We start from the raw sequence: 25,889 nt of genomic DNA on the forward strand, positions 1-25,889 counted from the left end.
CCCACCACACAAAGTCTGTGAGTGTTTTTCACCATATGCTTCTCTGGTTAGTAACACAAGTGTCCTAGCACGTACACTCATGTGTCCACCCAATTCTGTGAGTGCCTTCCTAACAATACACTCACCTCTGAAAGTCTCCACTGCTGTTTACAAATACCCTATCATGTGAGTTCATTTTCTATCCAAAGCCTGCACAACTAATGCCTTCCTCTGTGCGCACACTTATGTCGGGGTGGAGGGGGGCCTCTCTGAAAACATTCCCAGTGAACCAGGGTTCACACCTCTCCTGCCGCTCTGCCTCAGACTCTGACTTCGCTCTATGTATTTAAAGTGCCTGGCATTAGTGGGAGCTCAACAGATGTCAATTCTTTTCCCCACTTTTAGCTGAATAACTATGTGAGTCTGTGTCTCGGTGTCCTTCTGCGCCTCTGTGCCTGTTTTATGAGACCGGTTGGAGTGTGTTCCTCAGTATAGAATGGGCTATTTGTAAGATGCCCCGTGGGTTCTATCTCCCTTCCGACTCTCTTCTCCTGTAAAAAGTTACAAGTTCCTCCATATGACATAACCCTCCCTCACGCAATGTATCCACTCCGGTATCCCTCATAGGCACACAGTACTGCATGTCCATAAACTGTTTCCCCATGCACCCTGGTTACTGCGTCCCTTCTCGGTGCCTCCCTCTCTCTCCCACTTTTTTTCCAACACGAAAGCGTCTGGGTTTGTAGTCCAATTACAGTGAACGTGCGCCTATCTGAGCCTCTCTGTACTGGAGGGGTGTGTGTGTCCATGGGCTTCTCTCGAAAACGAGGGGTGAGAGGCCCGAGTCTCTGCCCGGGATGCATTGCATCCTCCCCCCACCTTCTGGCTCATTCCCTGTTTACACGTCCCAGAGTCAGCCAGAGACGCCGGGAGTTTTTTCGGGTACGTGGAGCGTCGGTGAACCTCTATCCTCAGAACCCAATGTCTTACTCCCGGGGAGCGCTAAGTGTGTGTGAGTCCTCAGGTCTCTCCCCGGGACGCCGTGTTGGTTTGTGTCCGCCCCTGGACACGGCGCGTCTCCAGTAACGCGATGCGCCGGTGTCCCGGAGTCCCTGAGAATGCAGGTGTGTCCCCTCCCCCCCGTACGCGAAGCGCCAGTGTCCCTGCCGTTCCAGTGTGCGCCGCCACCTTACACGGACTGCCTAAGTCTGTATCTCTATAAGTACACCGTGTGCCCCTCACCATGCGCCCGAGTCCCCATCCCTTACAGCACACAGTGTGTCCCCTGATGCATGAAGCGCATGTGTCCCCAAGTCCCTGGGAATACAAGGTGTGTCCCACCCCCACACGCGGAGCGCCTGTGTCCAGTCTCTGCGGATCCACCGTGCCCATGTAACTAGAAAACGCGGACAGCTGGTGTCCGCGAGTGGTCCCTGGTTCCTTGGCCACACGCTGCTCGCTACCCTCCTTCCCCGCAGAGGGTAGCGTGGTCATCTCACTTCTCTCATGGGGCCTCTCTCCCTCCTTAGGACCCAACAAGCCAGGAAATCCGCGTGCGCCGTCGGAAAGTCCCGCAGCGGCAGGGCAGCCGACCCAGGGCTGCGGCTGCCTCGGCCCCACCGCCAGGGGCCGCCCGCCCGCCCGCCCGCTTCCCCAACGCCCAGGCTGGCCCGGGACCGCGGCGTCAGCCACCCAGCCGGCCCTGCCCTGCCTGGCCGCTGCGGGCGCTGACGGCGGCAGCTGCCAGCCCCGGCTCCGCCGGCCCCGCACCCGGCACCCGGGCGGGGGAAGACGCGGCCAGGCCGTGAGGGGTGCGCTCTGCCTCCCCGAGCCCTCACCTTGTGGCTCTGGTAAGTCTCGAGCGCCCGGATCGCCGTCTCGGTGAGCTTCACATGCAGTACGGTGATGTTGTCTTGCCCCAGCCGTCCGCACGACAGCCCATAGCGCTGCTCCTCCCGCAGGCCCGCTGCCCCCCCCGCCGCCATCTTAAACTCCCCGGGGTGCCGCCGCCGCTCCGGCTCTAGCCTCCACTGCGGCCGCGGCTGCTTGGGCTTCAGCAGCCGCCGCCACTGCTAGGGCCATCCCGCTGCTGACGTACTGTCATATACTGCGCGGAGCCAGAGCTCGGACTGCCGCCGCCGCCACCTGCCCCACCCTCCGGCCCCGCGCCCCGCCCCGGGCTCGTCTCATTGGTCTTGTTCCCTTCAGAACCGCCCTCATCGGCCGCCCTCCACTCTCACTGGGGCGGGGCCCAAAGTCGCTGGAGTTTTGCTCCTGGGACGGGACGTCCGAGAGGTAACAGGCTGACGTCTAGGTGACGCGCCAACTTAATCACGTCTGACGTCACGTCTGGTCGTCTTGGCTCGCCGGCCGAGATTGGCCAGGTTGGCTTGGGGACTCCCCTGCTAGTTGGAAGTCCAGGTTGCCTGGTCTGGTTACCTGGAGTTGGAGCCCCGCCCCTGTAGGGGATGGTAGTGAAAAGTCAGAATTGGGGAATCCCGCCCTGCGCCGGTGGTCCTTGGAGAGGAGGATCTCCACCTCCAATGTGTAAAGGGATGGCCGTGACCAAATAAGGACTTTGTTCCCCGACGGCTGCGGAAGCTGTGGAACTTGGTGCGTGCCTGTGGGGGAGGACGCAGTAGGCGGACTCGCTAGAGATCTGCTCTTCAAAACTCCTGGTACTGTAGTTGAGCAGACGGGATTGGGAGGAAACTGTTCACTCGAAACTTGAAGTTATCGGGTGCCACACGCAGAGCTTATAAAAACAAAACCAAAAACCCTTGAAATTAGTGAGTTGACTCTTAGATGTAGGAGTTGTGTTAGATTTTGTGGAGCATCTTAAGGACAAAGTCACGCGGGAAGTTAAATGCCTTTCGTATGGTGGGCATGGTATAATAGAGAATTGAGTTCGAGGTCTTTACTACGCCATGCCCTGTTGTGATTCTCTGGGATCACAACTGGTTGGGATGGTATCTCCTTAAAAAGGACTCTAGAAGAGTAAAACTGGCATTGATCTAAATTAAAAGAAACGTCGACAATTCTCATTCTCTGATTCAGTTTGAGTTTTGTCCTTTTTATTTGATAGGGCTGTGTGAAAACCTAGCGAGGGTTTAAAGGTAAGAGATAGGCTGTCGAGGATAAGCGAAGGAGATGGGGGCGTGAGGCGTGTGCACAGGCCTGGCATACTTTCCATTCCATCCACAGGATGCTTCCTGTGTAGGCGTGGCTAAAAGAGGGAGCCTAATCTGGAGTCCCTTTCAGATTGTGTGTGGATAGACTGACAGATGGGTTCCTGTCAGAGGATGGATTAATTGGGTGATCAGAAACACCAGATAAAACAAACCATTGAAAGCTTTCAAACTGTTGAAAGTCAGTTTAAATTTTTTTTTTTTTTTTAATAAAAAAACAGACGCTTGTTTTTACCCTCAGCTTATAAAACTGTGTTCTGTTCTACTGGGATCCCCCGGGAAAGTTTATAGATATTTAATCAGTGTTTTTCATTACTTTAAATAGGATTATGGCTATGATTCCATGTCCTCCCCTCCCAATAAATGCCTTCCCCACCGTACGTGTACACTCCCTTTTGATTCAGACCCTCAAACAAAGTAGGTGTATAATGTGAATTACAGAATGAATTCGCTTTCCAGGGATTAAGTGGAAACACCTGTATTAAGCATTGCTCCATCACAGGAAAACTGTTTGTAAATTGACTTAATTTCAATCCACTAAGATTGGCTAGCTGTTAAGACATAATTAACGCTGCTAATTTCATTTACTTTAGTGATACAAAGTTATCTTAAATTCATTGAGTAGAGAAATTAAGGAATCATCAAATTGGATTAAGAAGTTTACTCTTAGAAGGGAAATAGACGCTTTATTACCTAGTTTTCTCAGCTTTCCAAAAGTAGAAACCTTATTCAAATAGTTCATCTCTAAGCGCACTGTAGTCTAAAAATAATTCTGTACTTGAATTTTTCTTTTCTCTCTCTGTTTTTTTTTTTTTTTTTTTTTGCTTTGATAGTAAAGGACTGAGCACATAGCTAAAGCCTTAATTATTTGGGGGGCGAGGGGCAAGGGAAGTTTGACCGGAACAAGTAAAACCTGTATCCTACTGCTTTTCCGGTGAATGTGGGTAATGAATGTGGGTAAATCCCCACCCACATGATATCCTAACTTGGCCTGCTCTTACTCAGAATTTCTGATGACATCCAAGCAGGTGGGGGAGGAGTAAGGATGGTTTTCGTTGTAGTTTTCAAATATCTGACCTATAGTAATTGATTTTTAAAAAAAATTATAGTAGGAAAATTTTTCCCATGCCCTATTTTAGTGGGTAACAAATCCTTCGGGGATTAATATATTATTGTAGTGAGTTAATGTTTGTTTGTATTTTTCCCCTTTTGAGCTTTTCAACTGTGGAAGGAGGAAATGATCAAGTACAAAGTAATATGGTAATCTAGTAGTGTCTTTTCATTGATGTCTGACAGGTATAGTATACATTATGCCTGCCTGAATCAGATGGTCAAGTTATGATGCTGGTAAGGATAATTTATTTTGAGGAGGCTTATGAAAGGTGCTTTTTGGGAAGGTTGCCATTTTATACGTATTTTCTGTATCTTTATCTGATTTAAATAATTAAATTATCATTGAATACCAGTTAAGTATAACATGCTGTAGAGGATTTAAAAATTAAACTGTAAAGTCTCTAAAGGAATTTTCTGTTTCAATGTGGCAAGTGAACAGTATGCTGAAAGCAAAGCAATTAGAAAATTAGTAAATGCTAATTTGGATGGTGTTGGTGATAAGCTCAAAAATTCAAAGAAAGGAGAAGTCTGAAGAGGTTTAATGAAGGCGATAGTACTTGAACAGCTCTTGAGGGTTGAGTAGATTCTAGATAAGTTGGAGGTGGTGTAGATGGAGACAGGCCAACTAAAAATGATCTTAATGATGATTCCAGGTGAATCCATTGTTTTATGAAGGAGGAACGGAGACTCCCATTAACTTAAAAGCAACCTGCCTAACATAACCAGGAGAGGCAGGGTTGGAATCAGCTCTTTAAGTGTCCTTCCAGTCCTTATATACACTGAGTAGCTATGTATTAGATTTAATAACTGAGAAGAAATCTGTCGTATAAGACAGTTCAGTGCAGGAAAAAGGCTAAAAGGAATCTGACGCAGGGCCTGCTCCATCTCTCATGTCTAGTATACAGTGCTGGCAAGGGATATGTGAACATCAAGGCCTTCTCTGGCCTTCAAATGTTGGGCCACCCCTCATTCCAGGTTGCTGCATATTTAATGACTGTTTCTCACATCTTTGGTGCAGAGGTCACCAATTCAGATGCCTTCAGGGACTATTGTATACCCAAATGAGTGAAACAGAGCAGATACAATGTCATAGGCACTGAAGATGCTGGACTGTAGTGAGCTGGGAGCATTTAAAGGGCTGAGTGATATCTTAGTTCAGCTGACTGTTGCCAGGTAAAAATTTTAATAAACATTTTCTGGACATTAAAAAAGTTTTAGGCCAAAGTTAGCCCACAGGTTTCTAGTTTTCCAGATCTTCTGTAGTGACTGCCAATGCAGAAGGGCATTCTGTCTTATACCTGTGTTAGCAGTTTAGAGGTTATTTCTTAAACCCATCTATACAAAAAGTTAATGCTTACTAATGTCTTAATACAAGGCAATGGCTTCTGTTACCAAAAGAGAACATAGAACCTTATAGAGTTATAGCACAGAAGCTCTCTCAATGCAGAATTTCCAGAGAGAAAATCTTTCCCTTTTGAATTCTCTTCCCCAATGCTGCTTGCTCCCTTGTGCAATGGTTGTGTTTGACCCAACTATTACACCACTCTCCCTTCAAGACTGCCCAGCCATGTACTAAAATCTAAAATGTACTAAATTTCCTTGCCTTGGACACAATGGAAGTAGAAGCTTGATAGTTTTAAAAGTACTTCAGCAGATATTTATAGAGAATAAAAGTGAGATACCTATAGTTAAGGCATAGATTTTGTTATATAAACACAGGTTTTAAGTTGAATAATTTTTATTGTATTGTGTGAATATTTACTCTAAGTACAAGAAATGTTACATTGCATTGTTTATTATTATTATTATCATCATTATTGCTAAATTTGACTCTGAGTTCCCCATCTGAGTAGTAGGACAGTAAATTTACAAGTCATACAAAGGTTCCAGAATATATGGGGAGGGTTCTCTAATCTAGGTCTGTCTCTGCTGTTATACTCCTTTAGAGGCTCAAGAGTTTCTTTTTAGGAAGGGTTTGGGATGGAACACAACCTAGATAGAAGGCAACAGAGGACCTGAATTGAAAGTGCATTTGTAGAGCAAACATACTGTGTTTACTTACGTTGTGTATTTTTATGGGGGTAGGGTTAAGGTTGGCACTCATGGTGATTATGAGAAGGGAGGCTGAAACTCTCCCTAGCCTTGTAATATGATGATGGACCACGTCCACATGATTTTCTGAAAGGAATCGCTTATCTGAGAACTTTGCTGAAACAGGCAGCCCGTGGTACTAACCTTGGCAAAGTGCAGCCTCCCTCCCCAGGTGTATACTTATTGAGGTACAGCAAGGACACTGGACTTGGGCTGTACCCTTCCTGGGGCTGGCAGCCTCAGCTTCTTCCCAGGATTAGGAGGTGTTAACCCATCTCTGGACATCTACCTCTACAATTTCTTGTTCTCCAAAGTTCCTTTCTCTTTCTAGAACAGTCTGGTTATTAAAAAAAAAAAAAATTGTGATCTGAAAGTGAGGAAAGTCGCTCCTCCCCTCCAGTTCAAAGCCCTTCTTCACTCTTAATGGGGCTGAGTAGAAGGCTAGGTGGCCAGAGCTATCTCTCCTTCTTTCACATATATTGAATACACACACAAGTTAGCTTCCTAAGATGGAGATACTCAGTCTTCATTAATACCTTTTTAGCTTTCTTCCCCTCTCTGTATTCCTTGCCTTTCTCTACATTAAAAGCAGTCGCTAGGAAATTGTGTCCTTTGGAGACAAAAGGACTCAGATTTGATTCCTCTAAACACCAAGAAAATTCTCCCCTTCTTCCCTGATTGAAGAAAATGTCCTGTCCACAGAACTGAACTATGTCCAGCATAGTGAACAAAGTGGCCATTTTCCCACATGTTAATTGTTTTATGGCTATTCAGCGTAGTGCAAAGTGCCCTGAAAGATATCTTACAGGCTCTGAAAAGGAGAAGAGTGGTAAAGAGTGACCTAACAACTATTACCATTTCCATGCTGTTTTGTACTAAAAAGGAGCACATGTATTTCTGAATAAACTGAGGAGTTAGGAAGACATGGGGTGGGGAGGGAATGTTTAGCCTTTCACTTTTAAACATGCTAATAGTGGACCAAAAGCCATCAGTCTCAAGAACGATTTTGATAATTAATAGTAGCTTACTCTTGTCAGGTGCAGTTGTGTGATACTATAGTCCCAGCTACTCAGGAGGCTCAGGCAGAAGGATTCTTAGAATCCAGCAGTTCCAGGCTGCCATCCACTATGATCCTTCTTATGAATAGACACTGCATTCCAGTCCAGACAATGTAGTGAGACCCTATCTTTAAAATAAATAAATAAAAATAAATTTATGTGGTTTGGCTGTGTCCACACCCAAATCTCATCCTGAATTGTAGTTCCCATAATCCCCACATGTTGTGGGAGGGATCTAGTGGGAGGTAATTGAATCATGGGCACAATGAGTGAGTTCTCACAAGATCTGATGGTTTTATAAGGAGTTTTCCCTCTTTGCTTGGCACTTCTCCTTGCTGCCGCCATGTGAAGAAGGACGTGTTTGCTTCCCCTTCCACCGTGATTGTTAATTTCCTGAGGCTTCCCCAGCCATGCTGAACTGTGAGTCAATTAAACCTCTTACCTTTATAAATTACCCAGTCTTGGGTATATCTTTATTAGCAGTGTGAGAACGGACTAATACATAAATAAAAAATCTTATTCTTGATGGGACTTTGAAGTTTAAAAGCAATTTAGTTACATTATCTCTGAATTTTCTCTATAATTCTGAGGTAGCCATTGTTTTATACTATAGTTACCTTTTAGGTAACTGAGGCTCAGAGAGGGTATGTATCACCCACTTGATAAATGACAGAGCCAGGCTAGAACCTGATATTTCCTTTTCCAAATCTCTTATATCTACCTTTGAACATGACCCTAAGGTCTAAGGAATTATAATGAATGTGTCGGATTATCACAGTGAAATTAATAAAGAGAAAATGGTTGGTTCTACTTCTGTGGGCAGGTTGGGGGTTGGTTTTTTTGTTGGTCTTGAAAGCAAGACTTAAGTCATTTGAATCACTCTGTCCACACAAACACCCAATATCCTTCTAAATAGCAACAAGGCAAATAAAATGATCCATTCAGCTTTGGTTTATTATAGCTAGCATATTGACTTTAATGAGATTTATGAAAATTAATTCTATTTTTATGTGTGATACATATAATTTGTGATATATTAGAACCCTTGGTATAACAAATATGCATAGTGCATAGCTGCCCATTTGAAAAAGCTCAGATTATGATTTTAAATTATTGTAAAGATTTACAGTTGTTATATCTTTGCTTTTGTTGCATGTTATTCATATCTGCGGCTTATTTAATAAGGAATCTTTGATCAAAAACACATCCCCTATAATATCACTTTTCCCATGGGACTGTATCTCTTACTTTATGACATGGTTTCCAGAACATGTCATGACAAAAGCAGAGAAGAAATATATCAATACATATGGACACAGAAGACATTTTTGTTTTGACCTAGTGAGTTAGAATTGTAGCTGTAGCTGATTTCATCTTATTCTCATTCAGCTATTTATTCAAGTATCATATTTATCATCTTTGACCTTTGCATCTGTTATGGCCTCCAATATTGGGAACGCTTGCTTTTGCTTTGGGATTTGGAAAATTAAAAACCAATATGACCCTTATAGGTTAGAATACTTACAGAATTAGAAACAAGATGTATAGTCTAATATAGGATGTAAGAGGTGAAGATAAGACCTACTAGGTGAGAAGCACTGTTCAGGGACTAATTCAGTGATGTAGGAGTCCTGGATTGTGAGAACATATTCAGCTCAGGGTGTTGGGAAAAGCTCCATGGAAGAGTTAGCATTGGAATGTCAAAGTTTTCTAGCTGTGATAATGGGAGTATTAAAATATTCTAAGTTTAAGGATCTTATGAGCTATCATAAGGTGTTTTGGGGGAAAGACAGTAATCTGTTTTCACAGGAATATGTGGTGCTTGAAGGTGATTATGACAGATGGAGCCAATAAAGATGGATTGGAGACAGATTGTGAGAAGAGATTTTAGTGTTGGGTTAAGGAATATGCACTTTGATCTGTGAGCAATGGGGAAATGTTGGAGGCTTCTGACCAGGAAGTAGCATGATCTAATCTATATGTTAGGACTATTCAGTGACAAAAGTATAAGTAATGGATTGGAATGGATTCAGTGTTCTAGGCAGTTATTGGGAAGCCTGAAGGCACTTTGATTTGGAAAGTAAAGGGAACAAAAGAGATTACTATGGGGAAAGTAAGCAGGGAGACCAATGATCAGAGGAGGCTCTGTGTCATTTGGGAATTTGAAATAAGGTACTACAAGTGTAGGGGGAGTGATAATGACAAAAGAGAGCAGAGTTAGGAGGCAAAAAGTAATGAGGCCTTGTACTAGGGTATAATGATGGGAATGGAGAAAAGGAGAAGATGAGGCTCTGTGAAGGTAGAGTTGGCTGATTTAGCAGCTTTATTTGAGTATGAGAGATGAGTGAGCATGAGGAATTAAAAATAACTACTAGCTTCAAGTTTGGTTTACTAGAAGATAATATTATATGAAAAGAAACAAGGGAATCAGGAGAAAGACCTTGTTTAGGTTAGCAGTATCAGTGGATTAAATGTCTGGCAGGCATTTGAAAATGTGAGTCTTAGGCCTCAGAGTCAACCCACTGAATAATAGTAGAGATTGTGAAATTGGGCACGTTTTCTGAGGGAGGTTATGAGGAAAGAGGATGAGAAAAAGAGAATTAGGGAATATTCCTAAATCTCATGCCCACTCTAATGGTGACACACTTCCTTCTTATTTAGAATTATGACTATGGTGGGCCACTCTTACTGACACAAGTATCTTGTGCCTGAGGGATGTTTGCATGTATCCCTGTATATATTTCCAAGATTTTCCTAGTGATAACATCACTCTAAGTCACTTGCATTCACGCATGTTTTTTGAGTGAAGGAAAAAGCTTTGGAATTAATAACCACTCCTTAGGCATTGCACTTATTCGGTGCACACCCATCGTGATGTGTTGACCTTGCTTACCTTACTCATTGGGAATGGCAGAAAAGGCCATTCACTGTTATAGGCAGTTATTGGGAAGCCTGAAAGCACTTTGATCTGGAAAGTAAAGGGAACAAAAGAGTTCACTAGGGAGAAAGTAAGTAGAGAGACCAATGATCAGAAGAGGATCTGTGTCATTTGGGAATCTGTAATAGGGTACTATCAGTGTAATTAATGAACAATGTGAAGCTTGAATGATAATTTGCAACAAGCATTTAATGAAAGATCATTGCTTTTGGTAGTAGCCACATACTGAATAAAGTTTGCTGAGTGTGCACTGAATATTATCTGTCCTAAATGACTCAAAATTTCAGTTTGATCCTAGGGAATATTATACAACTGGAAAAGGAAAGGAATACAATTATCTCTGAGAGCTGATATTATTGCATAGTACTAACAGAGATAAGGCCACTTTCAAATTGTCATAACAAATGAACTTTAATGATGACTAATGAACAGAAATATGTTTAATAACCTGTGTTCTGATTTTAGAAGCTGGGCTATTAACTGAGAATAAGGAGAACTACTCTCTGTTTCTGGTTCTGTCCCTCTAATCTTTGCCTTGAATAAATCACTCATGTATAAAATGATTCTGGATAATTTAAAAGCATCAAGTATTTGAATTGTGACTTTTCTCTCCAATATTTCTCAACTACACCAGCACAAAAATATAAGAAGTATAAGGTATAATTTGATTTACCTGCAGAAAGAGTATTAGCCTCTAATGGGGATTATCCACATTTCTCAAAAACAACAGTTCGTAATGTTGATGATCTATTATGACTGTGACCCCGATGAGCATACTGAGACTGGCGTCAGCAGATTGTATTAAACTTCAATAGCATAGAAAGCCAAGCATCATGATTTAGCTTTGTCAAGTGTTGAAAAATTTTGTTTTTGCACAGAGGAAAAAGTCTTTCCTAAATAGATTCTGACTTGGTATATTGACTAAGTATATTTGCCTCATTTTTTAGGTTCCTGAATCTTTTTTTTAAAGTTTCTATCTTGTATTTTTAAAATTACCCTATATTTTACATACTCATTGTAAGCATATAGGTTTGCACAGATTAATTAAACGTAATTTTTGAATATTTGCCAAAACAGAAGCATGGCATTGGAAATGTACTTTAAAAATAGAAAATTTGGAGGCACTTTTGAGTTTGCAATGACAATTATCCAAGAAAATTTACTATATAATAATTAAGCGTTAGTGCAGGTAAACTTTTTAAAATGTATTTTTAATTTACATACAGTAAAATTTACTCCTTTTGTTATATATTTTATACCAAAAATTCGACAAACAGAACAATTCTATTACCTCCCCAAAGGAACTCCTTGAAAATACATTATCCCTTTGTAGTCAGATACTCCTGCCCCCCACTCTTAACCCCTAGCAACCACTGATCTGTTTTCCATCACTATAGTTTTACCTTTTCTAGGATGTCATATACATGGAGTCATACGTTATGTAGGTTTTTGAGTCTGGCTTCTTTCACTTAGCATAATGCATTTGAGATTCATCCATGTTGTTGCAGGTACCCATAGTTTGTTCCTTTTTATTGCTCAATACTATTCCATTGATGGGTCCTTCACAGTTTAGTTGCCAGCTGAAGGATATTTACATTATATCTGATTTTGGATGATTGTGAATAAAGCTGTTATATTTATAATGTTTTTATGTAAATATGTCTTCTTTGTTTATTTCTTTTCTTTCTTTCTTTTTTTCTTTTTTTTGAAGCAGGGTCTCCCTCTGTTACCCAGGCTGGAGTGGAGTGGCTTAGTCATAGCTCACTGCAGCCTCAAAGTCCTGGCTTCAAGCCATTCTCACATCTCAGCCTTCCTAGTGGCTGGGACTACAGGGCATGCCACTAAACACAGCTAATTATTTTATTTTTATTTTGTAGAGATAAGGTCTCACTGTGTTGCCCAGGCTGGTCTCAAACTGCCTGCCAAAGTGTTGGGTTTACAGGTATGAGCCAATATGTTCAGCCAAGTCTTATTTCCCTTGGGTAAATACTTAAAAGTGGGATTATTGTGTATAGTAAGTATATATTTAACATTATAATAAGCTGCCAAACTATTGCTCATAGTGACTGTACCGTTTTGCATTTGAAAATTCAAGTTTTTCTGTGTACTTGTCAGCACTTGGCACTGTCAGGTTTTTTTTTTAAGTCATTCTAGAGCATGCATAGTAGTATCTCATTGTGATTTTGGTTGCCATTTCCCTAATGATTAGTAATATAGAGCATATATCCGTGTGTTTGTTTGCCTTTAGTATATATTTTTTGTTGAAGTGTCTTTTCAGATCTTTTGTCCTTTTAAAAAAAATGAGTTGCTTTCATTTTAAGGTTTGATGATTTTTATGTAATCTAGATATATGATTCAAAAACATTTTCCCCCAGTCCCTACCTTGTTTTTTCTTTCTCTTAAAGTATCTTGCAAAACAAAAAAAGTTTTTTATTTTGATGAAGTCCAGTTTATCAGTTTTTTTTCCTTGTTCTTATAGTGCTTTTGGTGTTAAATCTAAGAACTCTTTGCCTAGCTGAAGGTCACAAATATTTTCCTATACATTTTCTTCAAAGTGTTTTACAGTTTTACATTTACATTTAAGTTTATGGCCCATTTCAAGTTAATTTTTTATTAGCACAAGTACATTTCTTTACTAACCAAAGGGATGATCCTAATTAAACCAGCACTTTAAAATAATTGCACGTAAGATACTTGGGGAGATTTGCTTGTTGAACTGAGCTTGTTCATTCTCTCAGCTAATTGCTTTCCAAAATGATAGAATTTTTATTCTACTTTTTCGTAGACCTGAGTACAGGTGACATTGTTCAGGATGCAGTCCACCATTAGTTTCCCGTTTTTTAAACTTTCTTATTATTGTGCTTTCCTTTCCTTTCCTTTCCATTCCTGATGTTGAACCAATGTGCCACGTATGAAGTTGTGACAGTCTGTGTTTTTCTGCTATCAGCTGTAGTTTCTTCAAACTTCTCCCCCAGGATACAAGAGAACTGTGTGGGTTTCAGAGTGCTCTCAGTGTTTATGGTGGTTTTTGCTGTCACAAGAGATGTTACAATCTGTTCTGGCCATTGCATGTATTTTTCACAGAACTATCCCTACTCCTAGTTCCATCGTGTATTCATCAAAGTATTTGCTGTCCACTCGATGCTATTGTCCTCTTAGCTGCTGAATGATGGCCAGCATGGGTGTATGAGCAGAGCAGGGTCTGGCTCAAGGGTGGGGGTAGGATGTTGAGCCAGGTTTTTTGTATAAGGTGTGAAATATGTGTCTAGGGTGATTTTTTGGCGTTTGGGTTAGTACTGTTTGTTAAAAAGACAATCTTTTTTTCCATTGAACTGTGTTTACACCCAAGTAAAAAATCAGTTGACTATAGCATTTGTATGGATCTATTTCTGCACTCTATGCTATATGATCTACGTGTCTCTGCTTTTATCAGTACCCACTGTCATGATTATTGTAGCTTTATAGTATAATTCACTTTAGAACATCTCTGTGAGAAAGAAACAAATTCTCTCAAGCACCCTAGTCAGTTTCCTCTTCAGTCTTCTTATCCAAGCAAATGGATTATTTCTCAACAATTTTATCTTCAATGTTCATTCAGTTTATATATTGACTCAGAAAGTTTGTAGCCATACTTCTTGTAGCCTTTCCCTGGATAGAAAAAAGACCCTTGTACACTATAGCATTTAAGTTGAGCTTTCTCTGTATCGAAGTTAAAAAGCAAAAATTTGCACGTGCATACACACACACACACACACACACACACGGCCAAACCAAAACCCATCTACTGAGCTATCATCTGCAGACATTCCCTTAAGGGGCTTCCCAGGGAGCTACCACCTCTTACATGCCCCATCACTCTGACCAAGCTGCCTGGACAGTGGTGACACCTTACCATCCACTGATAACGAGCTTCCTGTCTGGTGGAGCGTCAGTTGGTGGGAACCAGCTGTTATGATTCATCCCACTTAAGATTTCTGCCTTTTGAGAAGTGACGCTAATAGACCTTGGCTGAATGGTGTCTGATTGGGAGAATTTTCTTTTTGAAAGCAGTTTGATTTCTAGTGCCTCAGCAACTGAACTTTTTATTTTAACAGGTACGCTCCAATTTCCAGTTTCTGTGGAAATTCAATAGGAAGATAAATGTTGTTTTCATCAAGTGTTTGTACCGGCTATTATTTCTTCCTGAAAAACAAACAAGCAAGGTAACTTCTCTTAAAAAAGATACTTGCGTTATAAATTCTGTAATAGTTTTCCAAGCTTTCTGGCTTCTCATATTCTGCAAAAGGCAAAACATTTCCAGCCTAAGATATGACTTGTTACATTTGGATCTGGTGAAAGTATTATTGAGTGCCTGAGGGGATAGCTTCACGTATCTTGAGGGGATGGCCTTTCTCTTGCACTATTGAAGCCAGTTTCATCCTTTGCTTTGTTTTTGTCATTTTCTTAGCTCTGATAAACTTGTGAATATTATTTAAAAACAAAGTTTGTTAGGGGGTTGAAGCAGTTTACAACCATAAGGACAAGCTGTTGTAAATATAATGAAAGAACAATAAGAAATATAAATTTTAAAATATTGATAAGGGAAAGGTGTACTAGCTTTTATGAGTTATGCAAAATTAACATTGTCCTTACTTTTTTAAAAACAATTTTCAGCAGTTGCACATGGAATAACAATTGTCCTTACTTTAGAGATGAGGAGAGAGCAGAGCATGCCATGAAGGAGGAGGACTGTGATTACATTAGGGACATACCAATCATGGTACCAGTGGCATGCATGGGCAGAAGGGGAGCCTGTTACCAGCAGCCTTTACAGGATGGGCCATATTTCTTCAGCATCACTGCATATAAAGTCACACCCCTAAGTATGAGAAAGTCAAATTGTGATGGAAATTTTTCTAATGCTAACAATTGCTGGTTTCCTATAGCCAATTAAAATTGTGTTAGCAGTGCAACATTTGATAACATTTGGTAGTAACAAGTGATTTTTATCTTTGGGTTGGTGATACCCTAGGGCAGACATTCTCAAACTTTAGTGTACTTAAGAATCACCTGGGGAGCTTGTTAAACTTTAGGTCCCTGGGCCCCAGCCCTCAGAGGTTTTGATTTATTAGGTCTGGGGAGTGGACAAGAATCTGCATTTTAAAAACAAACCCACTCTTGTTTGGCACCCTGACTCATTTCTCAAAAGGTTGCAAAATTCTCTTAAGAAAAACTGTTACCCTTCAACTGAATTTTTAAAATACTCTTTCACTTAGTACAAGTAAGTGTTGTGAAATTTAATGATGGCTGAGCTTTGGGGTTCCAGAGAGGTTGGCAATAACTAGTTTAGATTCCCTAGGTGTGAACTAAGATATAACATGCAGCACAATATAAATAGACTTAAGTTAAATTTCTTTCAATTAGAAGTTATTACTTACACAATTTCCATTTCCAGGTCATCTATGCATCCACAGATGGTATTAGATAAGGGAGCTAGACCAGGCATGGTCTACCTAGGGAATTTCACCAGGTTATTTTATAATCATTATTGCCTACTGTGCCCTTAATGATGTTAGTCAGGATCCCATTAAGTTAGTGAATGTAGTAATTGGTCCCCTGATGATAGCCAGGGGGAGTCAAATCCTGTGGGTCCACCCTATTCTGGTCATATTGGAGGCAAGATAGAAATTGCTGCTTGTAGTCTTCAAGGGCACTTTTCCTTTGTGGGGATAAGGTGCACTGTGCTCCCAAGCACATTTCTCAAAATACAGCAGGAGTCCTTAGAGAGTCCTCCCCCGATAATTCAGGCTGGCACTTATGACTTACTTTTAAAAGTAATTTAAAAATCCCATCAAATACAAATAATAAAATCCAGATTCTCTACCAGCTATTCTGTAGATCTAGTATTCCATTGTTTCCATCTGCCCACATCAACCACTTAAAAATATTTTTGGACAAGGTTTTTCCTGCCTTTGTTGATACTTAGGTAAGGTGGAGCATTTCTAGAGACTGGACTCAAAGCAACTGTGCAAACGAATATGATATAAACTAGTTCTATTGTTAGCAAGGGGGAATAAGATTTTGCTGATTTGGTGTTCATATTCAGACAACTTCTGCAGTTTGCAGAATTACAATACCAAACCAGAGGTTATTCCTGATTCACTTGAATGAATCCCTGTGCTTGTGGTTCATGCATATAGCTGACTTTTAAAATTTTTCTAACTTTTCATGGCAAAACTTAAAGCAAAGAGAATTACAGAATCTTCCAGATACGGAAAGTACTTTAAAGAACATACACTCCTATCTCTTACCTAATGTTTATTTATTTGTTTTCACAGCCAGGATACACACTGGATTACCTAATTTTTAAATCTTATCTTCTACCTTAACTCTGTCACTAAATTGTCAGCTTTTTAAGGGAGAAGATTGTTTCTTACTCAAATGTGTTTTTAATCCTTGTGAAATTATATTACGTTCAGCTTCTTGAGGAAGAAGGCCTCATTTTGCACAACTGCCCTGAATAAATACTTTTTAATTTGACCATTCAGTTGGCAGATGTTCTCATTCCCTGTGTTCCAGTTGTATGAATTTGGCTGCCATATTTCCTCAACTCTGACCCCTGTCCTATCACTTACTAACATATGACCTCGGGCGTTATTTAACCTCTCTGTGCCGTAGTTTTCTTTTCTGTAAAATGACACTCAATAGCATGATGATGATTTTTGCTATTGTCTTTGCGGATATTTTTTAACATGATTAATATTTATGTGTCTAGATTAAGTAGATACACTAATAATAGCTGCCATATTTTGAGGACTTTCTTAGTACATTTGTGCTGCTATAACAAAATATTAATGCCACAGACTGGCCAACTTACAAACACAGGAATGTGTTTCTGACAGTTGTGGAGGCTAGGAAGCACTGGCAGATTCAGTGTTTGGGGAGGGCTTGTTCCACAGATGACATTTTCTTGTAGTGTCTGTGCAAAAGGGCTGAAGAAAACAGACCTACTTCCTCAAGCCATTTTGTAGGGTCTCTAATCCCATCCATGAGGGCTCTGCCCTCCTAACTTAATCACCTCCTAAAGGCTGTACCTCTTAATGCCTTCACATTGTCAATTAAGTTGCGCCACTTGTGTTTTCGGGGAACTTCACACTGTGCTTATGCTTCCTGTCCTTTCATTTAATAGCCTAAGTTCTGTCTAGAACATACTATGGGAAAACAGAAGTTATTTGAAAGCTCTTGAAAGTAGGACATGTTAACAGTTACAATTAGTAAGTATATACTGTACACATTTTATTATGGTAGATTCTCCCATGATTATAAGACAAGTGATTTTTCTTTTTTTAACTTTTTTTTTTTTTTTTTTTTTTTTTTTAGTTCAGGGGTACATGTGCAGGTTTATTAAACAGGTAAACTCATGTCATGGGAGTTTGTTGTACAGGTTATTTCATCACCCAGGTATTAAGCCTAGTTCTTGTTAGCTGTTTTTCCTGATCCTCTCCCACCTCCCACCTTACGCTCTCAGAAAGAACCCAGTGTCTGCTGTTCCCCTCTATGTGTTCATGTGTTCTCATCATTTAGCTTTCACTTCTAAGTGAGAACAGGTGGTATTTGGTTTTCTGTTCCTGCATTAGTTTGCTGGAGTCCTCCAGCTCCATCCGTGTTCCTGCAAAGGACAGGATCTTGTTATTTTTTTTATGGCTGTGTGGTATTCCATGGTGTGTGTGTACCACATTTTCTTTATCCAGTCTACCACTGATGGACATTTAGGTTGATTCCATGTCTTCGCTATTGTGAGTAGTGCTGCATGAACACATGTGTGCATGCGTCTTTATGACAGAATGATTTATAATCCTTTGGGTATATACTCAGTAATGGGATTGCTGGGTTGAATGGTAGTTCTGTTTCTAGCTCTTTGAGGAATCTCCACACTGCTTTCCATAATGATTGAACTAATTTACACTTTTACCAACAGTGTATGTGTTCTTCTTTCTCTGCAACCTCACCAGCATCTGTTATGTTTTGGCTTTTTAATTATAGCCATTCTGACTGGTATGAGATGATATCTCATTGTGGTTTTGATTTGCATCTCTCTAATGATCAGTGATGTTGAACTTTTTTTCATATGCTTGTTGGCGACATGTGTGTCTTCTGTTGAAAAGTATCTTTTCATTTCTTTTGCTAACTTTTTTATGGGTTTTATTTTCTTGAAATGTGTTTGTTTCTTTTAGATGCTGGATATTAGACCTTTGTCAGATGCATAGTTTGCAAACATTTTCTCTCATTCTGTTGGTTGTCTGTTTACTCTATTGATAGTGTCTTTTCCTGTGCAGAAGCTCTTTAATTAGATCCTATTTGTCAATTTTTGCTTTTGTTGCAATTGGATAAGCAATTTTTCAATTGAAATATAACAAGGAGTTTTTAGGCTTCCTAGACCCACTGTTCTACAATATTATATGGAAATCACTGTCCTACAACATAATATTTTTTTAAAAATCCTTCATGGTGCACTTAACAAAGTCAGGATACATATGCTGATATAGCACAGAAGAGTAAATTAATTGGGCATTTGAAGTCTGATGAGTTGCAATGACTCTTGGGTTATCAGGTGGTGACTTAATTTTGCTACTAAATGAATTAACACTCCTTAAATGTGGGAAATTCACACTCAGCTTCATTACTCCTGTCAGTGAACTGGTGGCAGTATCCAAAAGAGCAAAGTACATTTCTGAAAAAAATCCAAGTGGTTCATATTAAAGAATAATGAGTATCAGAGGCATTAGGGCTCTATCATGTAATGTTGCTAATGTCCCCTATAATATTCACTGCAGACAAACTGGAAAAATACGGAGAAATAGAAAAAAGAAAATTAAAATCACCTACAATTTCACACCCTAAAACAACCATCACTAAGAAATTTATATATCAATTCCTCCCAGCCACAATTATATATATATATAAATGCATGAGATTAAAATTGGGGTCATGCTACAGATAAAAATTTGCATTTATCCTATTAAACAAACTCACTGAGAACACTTTGCTAGACAAAATAACTTTTAAGCTTTTGCCTTCTCTTCAGTTACACATGACATATGCTAAGTAACATCAGTTCAGGATAGAGGATATAAGTAAAAGGAAGATTGACATGGCCCAGGATAGAGAAACAGGAGTATGAATGATAAATATGTGTGCTATTTCTGAATATCATTTTTTTAGTCATCAATAAATTATTGGGAAGAGATGAAAAAGGAAGGATTTAAAAAAGTATTTTTGGAAAAAGTACAGGATCTCAAAAATGCTTCAGAGAGAATTAGTTTAAGTTTACTAGTGATCTTTTGGGGAGGGCTCAATGAGTACTTAGTGCATGGACTAATTTAAGAAGCTCTATATAAAAGTATGAACATACTCCCTATAACCTAAACTCTCCCTCATCTAAGACTTATTCCAAAGTCCCATGTTTTTTCTGTATTTAAAGTTGCATAGGAATTTTAATTTTTAAAAGCAGAAGTGTGGCCAGGTGTGGTGGCTCACACCTGTTATCCCAGCACTTTGGGAGGCTGAGATGGGTGGATCACCTTAGGTCAGGAGTTTGAGACCAGTATGACCAACGTGGTAAAATCCTGTCTCTACTAAAAATACAAAAATTATCCAGGCATGGTGGTGGGCACTTGTAATCCCAGCTACTTGGGAGGCTGAGGCAGGAGAATTGCTTGAACCCGTGAGGCAGAGGTTGCCGTGAGCCAAGGTCACGCCATCGCGCTCTAGCCTGGGCAATAGAGTGAGACTCCGTCTCAAAACAAACAAACAACAAAAAAATAAAAATAAAAGTAGAAGTGTTACACTGATTACTTTCTTTGTAGACATATATAGAAAATATGGAAGTATACCTAGGTACTGGCAGCTATACAAAGAATTGGGAGATCTGTGTTTACAGTTCTTGGTGCTGGCTTATATTTTCTGTGATTGAAAGTCTCCTTTAATAAAAGGGGGATGAAGAAACCTTTTGTTGCTGAAGGGTTCCTGGAGGCCATCTTCTAATGAATGCTACTTTTGGTACCCATTAGAGTTCACCACTGGGCCCATGCATCTGCCAAATACAGCCTGAAAGTTCATCTTTTGATTCCCAATGGCCTCTGCAGCACTGGCTACATCACTTGTGAGGCCCAGTGCAAAATGAAAATGTGGAGTCTCCTATTTAAAAAGCAAGAAAGTTAAAATATGAAGCTTTTTCTGTTCTTCCACAGTCTTTCCCTCAACCTATCATGGTGTTTTTATTTGCTATTTAATGTTGCACATTCTTAGGCATGGAAATACCTGCAGCATGAATGCAGATTCACATAGGGCCTCGCTCTGTGACTAAGCCCTCACATCACCCACCAGCCAGTAAGTTCTCCTACTGCCATCCACTTACCCAACCCATTCCCTGGCAGGTGGCAGAGAAGGCATGTCAGGCATCTCCCTTTCCCTGTGCCCACCACCCATGCAAGCCCATGGTGGCTGGGGACCCCCAAGAGTAGTGCCACCTCTATGCCAAGCGTGTTAGATCAGAGGCAGGTAAGAGACTCCCTCCGGCCCACCAATACCCACAAACATGCCATGGTGCTGCCAGTCTGAGACAGGAATAGCTGCCACCATGCCTCACCCTAGGATGTCACAGGGAGCAACACAACCTCCTTCTGAGACTGGAGGTCAGCAAAAAATTGTTGGTGAGGACAGGTTGGAAGAGGCCTAGGGGACCCAAAGTACAAGGGCACAGGAAAGTGGGCAGCTGAGAACCCCACCCCAGCAAAGCAGGGAAGTGGGCTGGTTGGTGAGCTGAGGCTCCAAGCACCCTGTGTGTGCTCTGTTGTCTCACTGGATTTCACTTATAAAACACAAACTCAAAAATAGAATTATTAAGAATTTCAAGACAGAATATTAAACCTCATGGGGTAAAGGAGTCTTCTGACCAGCTATCCTGTGTGACTGAACTGGTTGTACACCAATGAGCAGGCCCTGGGCCTCCAGAATAACTTCTACCCCTGAAATGAAGAAACTTTTTTTGTTTTGTGGCAGGATGACAAATACTTGAATATCTCTTGTATTTCTTGTATAGCAGTGCTTCTAAAGTTTAATGTGCATATGAATCGTCTGAGATTCTTGTTAAAATGCAGATTCTAATTTAGTAGGTCTGAGGTGGGACCTGAGGTTTTGCATTTCCAAGTTCCCAACTGATGCCAAAGCTGATCTGGAAACCACCTACCCCTTAAAAAGCATTTTATGACCCGGTACAGTGGCTCATGCCTGTAATCCCAGCACTTTGGCAGGCCGAGGTGAGTGGATCATGAGGTCAAGAGATCGAGACCATCCTGGCCAACATGGTGAAACCCCATGTCTACTAAAAATCCAAAAAATTAGCTGGGTGTGGTGGCATGTGCCAGTAGTCCCAGCTACTCAGGAGGCTGAGGCAGGAGAATTGCTTGAACCCGGGAGGTGGAAGTTGCAGTGCGCCGACCTCATACCACTGCACTCCAGCCTGGCAACAGAGTGAGACTCCATTTGAAAGGAAAAAAAAAAGGCATTTTATTTGGAAATAATTATAGACTAACAAGAAGTTGGAAAAATAATACATAATTTCCGTGTATCCTTCACTCAAGTCCCAGAGAAGGCATGTCAGGCATCTCCCTTTCCCTGCGCTTACCACCCATGCAAACCCATGGTTTTGATATTGCATTACAGTTGTATTACATAGTATACTGTATTACATATAAGATGTGTATTACACATAAGATGTATAATACATACACTGTATTACATATAAGATGTACTATTTTTTATCACTCCCCTCTGGGGTCCAAGGTCCAATACTGATAACTAAACTACAGACATAATTCCATTTTCACCATTTTTTACTTGCATTCAATTGTGTGTGTGTGTGTGTGTGTAGTTATATGCAATTTTATTCCATGTATAGATTTGTGTAACCACTAGTACAATCAAAATATAGAACTGTTCTATCACCACAGAGGAACTCTCTTGTGCTATTGCTTTATTTAGGGTCCCCAAGGATGTAAACCAGCCTTAGCGTTAAAGATGTTACTCTATCCACTGTGTGATGTTGACCAAGTGACTTATCATCTCCAGGCCTGTTTTCTTATCTGTAAATTGGTGGTAATTATAGGGCCTAACTTAATGGGTTGTTGGGCATGTAAAATTCAGAGAATAGTGCCTTGCAGAGTGTGTGCTCATTGTCAATTAATAGTATCATTCACATTACGACTTGGCTGACTTTGGGTGCCAATTGCACCAAGTTTTGCTTCATATCCGGACTATGATCTCAACATATTTTACATTGGACATTTATGGATTTTTAAAGATAAAGGTTCTTCCATTCAGAATTCTGAAATAATTGATATTCCACCTAATTTTACATTAGTAGTAGGATTACTTTTTAAGTTTTAAAAAATTAATTTATAAAGACAAATGCCCAAGATTTTTTTACAACATTGTTTATAATGATCAAAAAGTGTGAAAATAATTTGGTTATTCATTTGGAAATTTGTTCAGTTTTATACCATGAAAAGGAAAGAATGAGGCAATTCTATGTATGTTCGCTAAGATGCCCAAGATGTAGTAAGTTAAAAATAAACAGATGTTTTAAATAAAAGCAGCCAGACACAAGAAAATACATATGGTATGATTCTATTTACTTAAACTCTAATAACGGGCAAAGTTATAGTGCTTAATGATGTGTGCTTAGGCAGTAAAATTAACAAGAACAACAAAAAGTTCATGACTCTAAAAGTCAGGATACTGGAAACCTTTGAGAGAGAGGATGAGAGGGGATAGTAATTAGAAGTCCTGAAGAGGGCTGGCAATACTTTGCTTTTTAACCTGAGTGGTCATTGCAAGAGGGCTCACTTTGTTGTTTTGTACACTTACCTATGCATATATTAGATTTCTCAATAAAAACTATTCGAAAGCACATTTCATAACTCTGTTAGGCATAGTCTATATATATTTATAGAAAAATTCACAAAAGATCCACACACACACAAAGAAACAACTATGGGCATTTTTTGTTACTTTTGGGTTATGGGAATGTGGGATAGGGAAAAATTTCACTTTGCATTTTGTCCATAATCATGTGTCACTTTAAAATACTCTGTCAAATATTGTATGTGAATACAGATTACTCCTTTTTTATGTGCTTCTGTATTATTTGAATTTTCTTCATAATCACATGTTACCTTAAAAATATTCTTTCAAAATTTGCTTATGTATTCATATGTGTCTACATATTTATATATGCTTAGAGGTTTTAGAATAATACTTCAACAGTGGTCACCTCTAACGGGTGCACCTGGGGATAATGCATGAAGGGGGGAACATTTTCTTTTCAGACTTCTAATTTGCTTGAATATTTTCTTTTACAATAAACATATGCTGATTTTTAATTTACAGCATACACCAAAAGTGGTATATAACATATTTCAGCAGGTTTTGTCTTGCAGACAGAATAGATTTGGAGGAGTAAAAATGGGCTCATTCAAAAATGTGGTAGATCTCGGGGGAAGGCTTTATAGGAAAAGATACCCTAGAGTACAAACCTATGCTACTGCCCCAACATAGATGCCAGAGTCTCTGATAATGGGCTAACCTGATGAAATCTTTGAAATTAAACCATTAGGGCAGGAATCCTGAACACTAAGTACAGCTCCTGGTCTGTGGAAAGTATTCAAGAATTATTTGTTGAATTTATTGGAAAAGAGTAGTGTTTAAATGATGTTTGACCTACTTTTCACTGCTTGTTGATGCTTGAGGTGTTTTTCTTAGTGTGAGGGTTGAGAGGCATGGAACATGATTGATGGGATGAAAGTGGGTAATTTTTGGAGAAAATAAAGTAAAATTTATTTACTTTACATTCTACTTTAGCCTTTTAGGTCAATTAGTATTTTCATCAGCTTTTTAAAAGCATGGGATTAAGTTCAAGTTTCAAGTTGTTGATTAACAGTGATACTCTATCCTAATTATCCTGTGAAGCTCACAGTAAGTGACCTAAAATTCAATGGGAATGACTCAGCCAGACAGAAAAAGTCACTGGAAGACCAAATCTACTATAGGGAAATAGCACTGGTATTAATCAAAGGTCTGATACTGAAACTCTGTGAGAAATCCAAGTATCTTCTACACTTTGTTGCTGATAATTAGACATTCCCAACAAATAATAATCAATGATATATGTTTTTTGGCAGCAGAGGCAGTCAAATATAGAGATACAGAAGTGAGCTTCTCACCAAAATAGAGTTTCTTTGGAACAATGTCCAGCACTGGTATGACACTGCACTATCCCAAACAGTAGCAACTAGATACAAGTACTGAGTACTTGAAATGCGGCTAGTTTGAATCAAGATGTCTTGTGTCAAATATAAATCAGACATTGAACACCTAGTTAGAAAAATAGAAATAGTATCAAAATATTAATGTTTTTATATTGATTACATGTTGAATGATATTTTGAATATACTGAGATAAAGAGCATTATTAAAGCCAATTTTACCTGTTTCTTTTTATTTTTTTTTTAAGTGGTTTCTAAAAAATTTATAATTACATATGTGGCTGAAGGCCAGACATGGTGGCTCACATCCTGTAATCCCAGCACTTTGGGAGGTCAAGGAGGGAGGTTCCCTTGAGGCCAGGAGTTTGAGACCAACCTGGGCAACACTGCAAGACCCCATTTCTACACAAAATTTTAAAAATTAGCTGGGCGTGGTGGCCTGCACCTGTAGTCTTAGCTACTTAGGAGACAGAGGCAGGAGGATCACTTGTGCCCAGGAATCCTAGGCTGCAGTGAGCTGTGACTGTGCCACTGTACTCCAGCCTGGGCAACAGATTAAGACCTTGTCTCTAAAATAAATTTTAAAAAAATGAAGAAACAAAATTACCTATGTGGCTTATGTTTGTGGCTCCTTTATGATTCTATTAATGCCAGTAAAGAAGATTTGAATAGAAACAAACCAAGAGTCAGCATTTTAATTTCCCTTACTTTCCAGAAAAGGGAAAAGAGTTACAGCAAGTGGAAATGCTCTGCTCAAAGGCACAAACCTGGTTGGAAAGAAGTGAGGAGTTGAGCTTTCATCTTTTGAGTCTGTGTCTCAACGTTCCCTAAGTTACATAGCTGGCCCCTGATGGCAAATTCGAGGCCAGTGAAACAGACTTCCTTAGGACATTTACACATTGGACACCATGTTTCTTTAACCTTTTAAGATATAGTCAGTGATAATTTTAAGAATATTCTGGGGATTTGCAATAGGATTGAGAGTAGATAGGAGTTAGGGGACTTTAATGTTCTATTTAATACCTCAGTGTTATTTTTAAATCTTGGGCACATATTACTATTAAAGAAAAAGAGGCCTAAGGGTTGGGAAAGCAGAAGATTTAAAAGAAACTGTGGCTTAAAATTCAAAACTGAAGATATTTGAGGTAGCTTTTTCTGCCATTATTTTCTTTGACATCTCTAAACACCCTCAGCTAATTTTTTTTTTTTTTCTTGCTGCT

General features: G+C 39.9%; 1 protein-coding gene and 1 pseudogene across 4 annotated transcripts in view; both read right to left on the bottom strand.

The window, feature by feature from the left end:
* ELL2 (elongation factor for RNA polymerase II 2) overlaps window positions 1–2,309 on the bottom strand; it is a 77,362-nt gene extending 75,053 nt beyond the window's left edge. Inside the window, exon 1 of one of the 4 annotated variants that reach the window (XM_023212190.1) lies at window positions 1,818–2,309. In XM_023212190.1, coding sequence (XP_023067958.1) covers window positions 1,818–1,964 — 147 coding nt within the window. In that variant the 5' untranslated portion in view covers window positions 1,965–2,309. The remainder of the gene's footprint in view (window positions 1–1,817) is intronic. The other 3 variants (XM_023212191.2, XM_023212193.1, XM_023212194.1) reach the window with 3 other exon arrangements.
* A 10,824-nt stretch (window positions 2,310–13,133) lies between these two features.
* Window positions 13,134–13,547, bottom strand: LOC111542700 (annotated as a pseudogene).
* Between the last annotated feature and the right edge of the window lie 12,342 nt (window positions 13,548–25,889).

The sequence above is a fragment of the Piliocolobus tephrosceles genome, chromosome 4 (genome assembly GCF_002776525.5).
Source record: "Piliocolobus tephrosceles isolate RC106 chromosome 4, ASM277652v3, whole genome shotgun sequence".
NCBI lineage: Eukaryota > Metazoa > Chordata > Mammalia > Primates > Cercopithecidae > Piliocolobus > Piliocolobus tephrosceles.